Raw genomic sequence first — 9,135 nt, 5'->3', positions numbered from 1 at the left:
TAGGTTCATCTACCTTATCAGAACTGAGTCAAATGCATTCCTTTTTATGGCTGAGTGATATTACACTGTGTATATGTACCACTGCTTTTTTATCCACTTATCTTTCAGTGGATATCTAGGTTGCTTCCATGTCATAGCTGTGATGAACACCGGGGTATGTGTCTTTTTCAATTATCATTTCCTGAAGGTATAGGCCCAGTAGCAGGATTGTTGGGTCATATGGTAGCTTTATTCCTAGTATTTTTAAGGAATCTCTATACTGTTCTCTGTGGTGGCTATATCAATTTGCATTTCCACCAACAGTGCAAGAGGGTTCCCTTTTCTCCACACTCTCTCCAGCATTTATTGTTTTTAGATTTTTTGATGATGGCTATTCTGACTGGTATGAAAGTGATACCTCACTGTAGTTTTGATTTGCATTTCTCTAATAATGATGCTGGGAGGGATTGGGGGCAGGATGAGAAGGTGACAACAGAGAATGAGATGGCTGGATGGCATCACCGACTCGATGGGCATGAGTTTGAGTAAACTCTGGGAGTTGGTGATGGCAACTGTGGAGGGCAGACCACCCTCCACACTGTCTCTTCTGTCTCTTCAGGTGATAGGGAGGCCGGGTATGCTGTGATTAACGGGGTCACAGAGTCGGACAGGACTGAGTGACTGAACTGAACTGAATAATGAGCGAGGTTGAGCATCTTTTCATGTGTTTACTAGACATCTATATGTCTTCTTAGGACAAATGTCTGTTTAGGTCTTTTGCCACTTAAAAAAAATTTATTTGTTTATTTTTGGCTGTGCAGAGTCTTCGTTTCTGCATGGGCTTCTCTTTAGTTGCGGTAAGTGGGGCTACTCTTTAGTTGCACTGCACAGGCTTCTCATTGCTGTGGTTTCTCTTGTTGTAGAGTATGGGCTCCAGGGCATGTGGGCTCTAGAGCACAGGTTCAATAGTTGTGGTGCACAACCTTAATTGCTCTGCGGCATGTGGAATCCTCCCAGATCAGGGATCAAATCTGTCTCTTGCATTGGCAGGCAGATTCTTTACCACTGAGCCACCAGGGAAGCCCCTTCTGCCCACTTTTTGATTGGGTTGTTTGTTTTTCTGGTATGGAGCTGCATGAGCTGCTTGTATATTTTGGAGATTAATCCTTTCTCAGTTGTTTCATGTGATATTATTTCCTCCCATTCTGGGGGTTGTCTTTTCACCTTGTTTATAGTTTCCTTTGCTGTGTAAAAGCTTTCAAGTTTAATTAGATCCCATTTGCTTATTTTTGTTTTTATTTCCATTGCTCTAGGAGGTGAGTGACAGAGGATCTTGCTGTGATTTATGTCATACAGTGTTCTGCCTATGTTTTCTTCTAAGAGTTTTATAGTTTCTGGTCTTACATTTAGGTCTTTAATCCATTTTGAGTTTATTTTGTTTATGGTGATAGGAAGCATTCTAATTTCATTCTTTTATGCATAACTGTCCAGTTTTCCCAGCACCACTTATTGAAGAGACTGTCCCCTTTCCATTGTATATTCTTGCCTTCTTTGTCAAAGATAAGGTGCCTATAGGTGCGTGGGCTTTACCTCTGGGCTTTCTATCTTGTTCCATTGGTCTATTTCTGTTTTTGTGCAAGTACCATACTGTCTTAATGACTGTAAGTATGTATTCTTTTTCATATTCTTTTTCCATTATGACTTATTACAGGACATTGAGTATAGTCCCCTGTGCTATACAGTAGGACCTTGCTGTTTATCTTTACATAGAAAGAGCTGCTAATAACTGAGAAAGTGGGAAACAGGAAGGACACAGGCACCAGGGCAGACCCCCCTCCACGCTGTCTCTTCTGTCTCTTCAGCACTTGATTTCATGAGAAAATTGAGGGCGTGGCCCCACCCACAGGGACCTGGACGAGCTTTACCCAGGGGCTTCTGTGCATGGACGTGCTCAGACCCTTTATTTGAGTCCACTTCTTTGTGACCTTATGGACTGTGGCCCGCCAGGCTCCTCTGTCCATGGAATTTTCCAGGCAAGAATGCTGGAATGGGTTGCCATGCCCTCCTCCAGGGGATCTTCCTGACCCAGGGAGTGAACCCACACCTCCTGCATTGAAGGCAGTTTCTTTAACCCCTGAGTCACCTGGGAAGCCCACACATGGGCACAGCAGTCACTTAAGTGGGTCAGGAAAAGCTGGGCCCAGGAGAGGACTCAAGTCTGGACATAGCTCCCTGGCAGGCCCAAGCCAGGTGGCTGATTGCAGTTCCAGGCATACCCATGCACGGACAGGGTGGCTGCTGGAAGCTGGGCAGCTCAGGTCAAGCAGCTTCAGTTTCCTCACACGGAGAAGGAAAGCAAGGATGCCAAAGGTGGGTATGTCGCTTCCCAGAGAGTTCCAGCAGATGGTACTGACTTTGGCTTGACTGGCATCTGAGATTCCCTCACTGAGGTCTCCCCCTCCACACCCACACGCTAACCCGCATCCCCAGCGCAGCACCCACTGCCATGTTCAAGCCTGCAGGCCAGCCACAGCAGCCATAGCTCTCGCCTGGTCAGGCCCGGGTGAAAGACTCCAGGCTCCAAAGGGCCAATTAACTTTGAGTGGGGCCAGGTGGAGGGCTAGCTGGCATTCCTGGGCACTGCCAGTCACGGACACGGGTCCCAGGATGCCGCTTCACCTGGACTCCATACCCTCACTCAGAACCTGGTGGCCCCAACCACTTTCAGGGGAGCTTCTTAGCTGGGCTTCCCAGGATGGTCATGTTGTCATGCCTCGTCTCTGCCTAGCATCTGTCAATCCGTTTTTCAATTTGATTTCCAGGCTTCACTGTGCCGGAAGATGGAGGCACAGTGCAGTGCCTGATTTTGAGGAAGGGGACTGACTTCCGGTGGAGAAGGCCGCTGTTAGTTGCCTTTCCCCCTAATCACTCTGGCCACAGAGCTCCTTAGAGGCTGCCTCCTACCTGCACAGGTGTGCTGGTATCCCTGAGCACCTGGGGACACCCCAAAGTGCCCAAGGCTTCAGGTGCTACAAGCTGAATCCCTTTGGTTGAGGGTGTGAAGGGAATGGAAGCAGGGGCCAAGAGCACTGCGAGGCTGATGCCCCAAGGACAGTTTGTGTGGTCGAGAAATGTGGGCATGTTCACCGTTAGGATTCGCTGAGCTAAGAACTTGGACTGAAGTTGGCACATGTCTGCTTCTGAGATAAACTAAACCGTCCGCTCTGTGCAAGACTTCCTTCCAGGTTTCTCTGATCATGGGGCAGAAGGGTGTGGAACCAGCTTGTCTGTACCCCTGAAGCCTAAGGCCCCATGCTCCCCTCATTCCCTTGTCCAGGGTCAGGAGCACGTGCTGCGGATGCCTGGAGAGAGAAGGTGGGTTATCCTTCCTAAGGGGCTCCATAAAATGTTTGGCTGGTGAGACCTTACTGCCCACTCCACTCCACTGCAGTGTCCAGACACTGTCTCGGAGGGCCTGCCAACCTTCCAAACAGCAATAGGAATCCTGTGTTTACAGTCATGTTAACTGCTCTGGAAACATCGCCAACAAACATGTTGTCAGATGACCAGCACAATTCTACTTTTAAAGGGGGTGTGTGTTCATGGAGAACACCGCCCATAAGAAGCATAAAGGGATGCCAGGACGTCTGGGAGAATCACAAGGGCACGAGACATGGACACCACCCCAAAAGATGGTCAAACTTCTTACTCTGGATGTATAGCCATCACAGTTCTCCTGACAGGTGACATCTCCCACATGGTTTTCCTGCCAAGGGCATTTAGCTGGGATCTAAACATGAGCAAACAGACAGAACACACTGAAAGACCATCAATAAAACTGCCAGCTGGGACATTTTTTAAAAATCAGTGTTATGAAATATAAAAAAAAAATAGAGACTATTCTAGAATAAAGGAAAGTTAGAGACATGATGGCCAAACGCAACGTATAATTGCAATTAAATCCTGGCACAAAAACTTTAAATGCTATAAGGTGTATTTTCAGGACAGGTGGGGAAAACTGAAAGACTGTGTATTATGTGCTTAATCGCTCAGCCGTGTGCAACTCTTCACAACCCCATGGACAGTAGCCCATCAGGCTCCTCTGTCCATGGGGATTCTCCATGCAAGAATACTGGAGTGGGTTGCCATTTCCTCCTCCAGGGGATCTTCCCAACCCAGGGATCAAACCCAGGTCTCCTGTATTGCAGGCAGATTCTTTACCGACTGAGTCACCAGGGAAGCCCATGACTGTGTATATTATGTGATCATTCTTCAATTTCCCAAGTGTGGCCACTGAGTTCAGGTTCTGTAGAAGAATGGCCTTGCTCTTAGGTGTCCATGGAAGTATCTAGCGGAGAATTGTCACATTGCCAGAATTAATGTTATTATTAATTATTAATGGAGGAGGACAAATAGCATGAACAGGGCACAATATTAATAATTCTTGAATCTGGGTGAAAGACATATGAGTGTTCATTGTGCTATTTTGAAATTTGTCTGTAAATCTGAAAATTTTCTAAATGAAAAGTTGGCAGAAATACACATAAGACTGTACTTAGAATTGTCTGTGTCAGAAGGGATAGGTTCTAGGACCACCCCCCCTACTCCCACCACCAGGATACCAAAATCCACTGATACCCATGTCCCTTGTATAAAACGGCATAATATTATGCACATCCTCTCATACACTTTATTTTTATTTATTTATTTATTGGCCACACCTGGTGGCTCCCAACCAGGGACTGAACCCAGGATATGAGAGTGAAAGTGCCAAGTTCTAATCAGTTGACCACCAGGTAAGTCCCCTCCTCAATACTTTGCATCATCTCTAGGTAACTTATAATACCTAATAGAAAGCCAATATTCAGGCACTGAACACAGGTGATAGAATACTAGGCAAATTAATTACACTTTTCATGTGTTGATTGGGCCTGAACAAAAACTACTTTCACAGTCAAAAAAGTTTCTTCTCCTTTTCAAAAACATTTCATATATTTTTAATATTTTATTTTATTTTAATACTTATTTATTTGGCTGCGCTGCCCTAGGTCTGGTTGCAGCAAGCAAGATCTTTAGTTGTGGCACGCGAACTCTTGGCTGTGGTGTGTGGGATCTAGTTCCCCAACCAGGGATCAAACTGGGGTCCCTACATTGAGGAGGCCACAGTCTTAGCCACTGGACCACCAAGGAAGTCCCTATTGTTAATATGTTAGGCTAAAAATGGGAGAGTTGAGTTTTTCCTAGGTGTTTACATGACTAGGAGGATCAAGTAAAAAGTTCCATTATAATCCCCACAAATAAAAGCTAAAACTCAGCCCCCAGGTCAGGGTGACGAGAATGAGGGTGGGCACCTTTGGGAGCTGGGCAAAGGGTCTCAGGGTTTCCACTCCCCTTCCCCACCGCCTCCCAGGAATCAGAGCTGAGTGTGGGCTGAGGGATGACGACAATGGGGTCCTGAAACCATCCCAGCGCTGAACCAAGCGCCGCGGGCCTCCCAGACAGATCGCTGCCTCCAGAGCGGCTGCTGCCCTCTTCTCTCTGTGCCCCGCCCCCAGCACAGCTGCAGAGGCTGCCCGAGCTGGGGCGCCTGGTCCCTGCTGCTCTTTTCCCTCCCCCCTCCCCGGGCAGCGGAGCTGACTGACCGACAGAAGCAGGTGCTTCGGAGGTGGAGGCGGTGCCAGCAGCCAAGGGGTTAATGGTACTGGCCGGGGCTTGGCGGGACGCGAGGGTCAGATGTCCCTCCAGGATGGGGACAGGCACTCAGGCTGCTATTCCGGGGCTCTGATCCCGGTCACCTATTTATAGCGCTGGGGGGGCCTCGGCTCCCCTCCCCCCAGCACAGGCGGCAGAGAGGCTGCTCTGCTGCAATGTCACCAGCGGCGTCACCGCCACTGCAGGCTGCCGGCACCTGCCACTGCCGCGGGAGACGGAGCCGAGAGAGACCCCAGGGTTTCCGGGCACTGTGTGAGGCGAGGACGCAGCCGGCCACATGGGCAGCACCATGGAGCCCCCCGGGGGCGGCTACCTGCACCTAGGTGCTGTGACGTCTCCCGTGGGCACGGCCCGCGTGCTGCAGCTGGTCTTCGGCTGCACCACCTTCAGCCTGGTGGCCCACCGGGGCGGCTTCTCGGGCGTCCAGGGCACCTTCTGCATGTCAGCCTGGGGCTTCTGCTTCGCGCTCTCCGTCCTGGTGGTGGCCTGCGAGTTCACCCGGCTACACGGCTGTCTGCGCCTGTCCTGGGGAAACTTCACGGCTGCTTTCGCCATGCTCGCCACGCTGCTGTCCGCTACGGCGGCGGTCATCTACCCACTGTACTTCACCCGGCTGGAGTGTCCGCCTGAGCCCGAGGGCTGCACGGCCAGGAACTTCCGCCTTGCAGCCAGCGTCTTCGCCGGGCTCCTCTTCCTGGCCTACGCTACGGAGGTGGCCCTGACCCGGGCCCGGCCAGGCCAGGTGGCCAGCTACATGGCCACAGTGTCAGGCCTCCTCAAGATCGTCCAGGCCTTTGTGGCCTGCATCATATTTGGGGCGCTGGTCCATGATAGCCACTATGGGCGCTACGTGGCCACCCAGTGGTGTGTGACCGTCTACAGCCTTTGCTTCCTGGCCACGGTGGTGGTGGTGGTCCTGAGTGTGCTGGGTCACACCGGGGGCCTGGGCTGCCCCTTCGACCGTGTGGTGGTGGTGTACACCTTCCTGGCCGTGCTCCTCTACCTCAGTGCTGCAGTGATCTGGCCCGTCTTCTGCTTCGACCCCAAGTACGGTGAGCCTGGGCGGCCCCCCGATTGCCCAAAGGGCAGCTGCCCCTGGGACAGCCAGCTGGTAGTGGCCACCTTCACTTACGTCAACCTGCTCCTCTACGTCGCTGACCTGGCCTACTCCCAGAGGATCCGCTTCGTGCCCACCTTCTAGCATAACAGGTGGCAGCAGCCCACCCACCTCTGCTCTCCAGGGGCTCAGGCATCATGAGAAGACCCAGGTGAACGCAGACCCCTGAGGACGAACTGGAGGGAGGCGGCCAAGAGAGCTGTGGCAGGGTCTCTGGCAGTGCTCAGCAGTGCAGCTCAGGGAGGCTCAGAGAGGGGACAGAGGGGCAGAGAGGGCAGGAGGCCGTGAACAGGTCATGGAGGAGGAGTCTCGCCAGGCAACTCCCACTCTATCTCTCTGTCTCGCTTATCTCTGTCTCTCTCTCTCTCTTTCCATCTCTCTCCATTTTCTGGCATGCCCTCCCTCAGTGCTGGCCCCTGTAACACAGGAGAAGCCTTTGAAACAGGCACTCCTGTGACCCACCATGCAGATGGGGACCTTTAGACCAGGATTGCAAAGTTGGCCCAAAAGCCCATCAGTGTCTGGAGACCATGTCTGGGTTGAGTCACCTAAGTAGAGTTGAAAAGTGACAATTCCCAGAGGTGTGGGAAGGGGTCAGAAGGGAACCCAGGAGAGGGCCAGAGCCAGGTCAGCGGAGGGGTGTGGGAAGCCAGTGCTTCCTCTGGCCTTAAGGGGGCAGTTTTTGGAACCCTGGAAAGATCCAGGCAGATGCCCTCCTGCTGGGGTATCTGTGCCTGTACGTGGAGAAGGAGCCGGGAACTAGGACCCCGCCTTGCCCACCTCTGAGTAGCCACAGCCTCAGAAGCTGAGCAAGGACTCTAGTGTGGTCGCATAGGGCAGCCTCAGCAAGCTAGAGGCAGCGTAGGCTTGGAGGGGCCCATAGGGGCCAGCAACACTGCTAAGGGCACAGCACGCTAGGAAGACAATAGGTTCTCACCCACCAGGGAGCCACCACCGAGCCCCCAGCGTCTACCCCGATGTAGCAGCTCCTCCCGTACCTGCCAAGGACCCGGGGGGCCTGGCCTGGGGCAGCCCTGATCCAGAGGAGGACCAGCTTGGGGCAGCCACTGAGACACGAACCTGGGTACCAGGCGCTGGTACTCTGGTGCTCACAGACCAACGACCTCCGCTCAAGAGCTCCTTTGCCTGGTCACTGTCTACCAGGGCCTGTTGGGGTCACTGCTCTCCACGCTCCAGCCAGCTTCTCCCACTCAAGGGCCCAGACTGGGCCAGCTTGGGGCAAACCATTAGCTGCCCAAGCACAGTAGCCACTCAGCCCACAGCCTGGCCCATGGCCTTGAGCAGGAAATAAACACCAACGCTGATTTGCACGGAGTAGTTTCTGCTAAGCGGGTGATAGCCAGAGGGGGTGGTGGCCACCTGCATCTCCTGGGCCATCTGCCAGAATGTTCCCAGAGAAGAGCCTAGACCAGACCTGGCTGAGGAAGGAGGCAGCCGCGGGGGAGGTGGGGCGCTGAGATACTGGGTGGTGGGAGGGCAGTCTCCTCAGGAAGTAGTGGGCGACAACAAGGGGAAGATGGGGGTGGGGAGTTCTCAGCACTCACCACCACCACTGGGGTTTCCAGGGGTCCTGGGCATGGCAGTGGGCAGAGGGGCCACTACACTCATGGTAGCAGAGTGTACCAAGCAGCTTTTAGGCACAGCATCCGAGGGCTACCTGTGCTGGCACCATGCATAGTGAGAGAGACACGGCCTGTCTGCCCACTGGGGAGGGCACACGCACAGGGGTCCTTCACCTGCAGAGGCCTGAGTTCAGCAGCAGATCCAGGAGCGGGCAGGAGCCCCTGTGATCCAAGGTGTCCTGGCGGCCCTGCTGACTGAGGAGGGTGAGGGTTGGGAGCGTGCTACCAGGTGACAAAGGCGCCTACGGGCCACACCTTTCCCAGACCACAGGGAGGCCTGAACAGTTTTCCTTCCTTTTCTAACCCAGTTTCTGAAATGAGTTATCTGTCACACGTCCCCAATTTGTTCACTGTTTTGTGGTCTTCTGCCCCCAAAGCTACATCCACTCTAAATTTCAAAGGTCTTGAGCGGGTAGACGGAGGAGGAGAGGGGTTCCAGGGCTCAAGATAAGCGTACCAGATGTCCTCTGCCCCCAAGAGGCTGCACTGGGGAATGTCCTCATGATATTCACTCCTTGGATCAGAGGACTCTTTGGAGGAAGGAGTTATTTGTTGTTGTCACGCGAAAAACAATACTTTGTAAAGGACGGACTCTGTTCTCTGATGATATGGGCGTGCGTGGGTGCTAAGTCGTTTCAGTCACGTCTGACTCTTTGCAACCCCATGGACTGTAGCCCACCAGGC

General features: G+C 52.6%; 1 protein-coding gene across 1 annotated transcript; it reads left to right on the top strand.

Moving 5' to 3' along the window:
• Positions 1-5,422: 5,422 nt before the first annotated feature.
• Positions 5,423-8,133, top strand: MYADML2 (myeloid associated differentiation marker like 2). Its single transcript, XM_020906563.2, has one exon. It carries the CDS (start codon positions 5,969-5,971, stop codon positions 6,890-6,892), a length of 924 nt encoding a protein of 307 aa, XP_020762222.2. The 5' UTR covers positions 5,423-5,968; the 3' UTR covers positions 6,893-8,133.
• Positions 8,134-9,135: the final 1,002 nt, after the last annotated feature.

The sequence above is a fragment of the Odocoileus virginianus genome, chromosome 17 (assembly GCF_023699985.2).
Source record: "Odocoileus virginianus isolate 20LAN1187 ecotype Illinois chromosome 17, Ovbor_1.2, whole genome shotgun sequence".
NCBI classification, from domain to species: domain Eukaryota; kingdom Metazoa; phylum Chordata; class Mammalia; order Artiodactyla; family Cervidae; genus Odocoileus; species Odocoileus virginianus.
Note: the sequence above shows the minus strand (reverse complement) of the source record. Positions and strands in the feature narration are given on the sequence as shown.

Excerpts from the sequence above, each read along its gene's own strand:
- MYADML2 (XM_020906563.2), top strand. The coding sequence starts at position 5,969 with ATGGGCAGCACCATGGAGCCCCCCGGGGGCGGCTACCTGCACCTAGGT.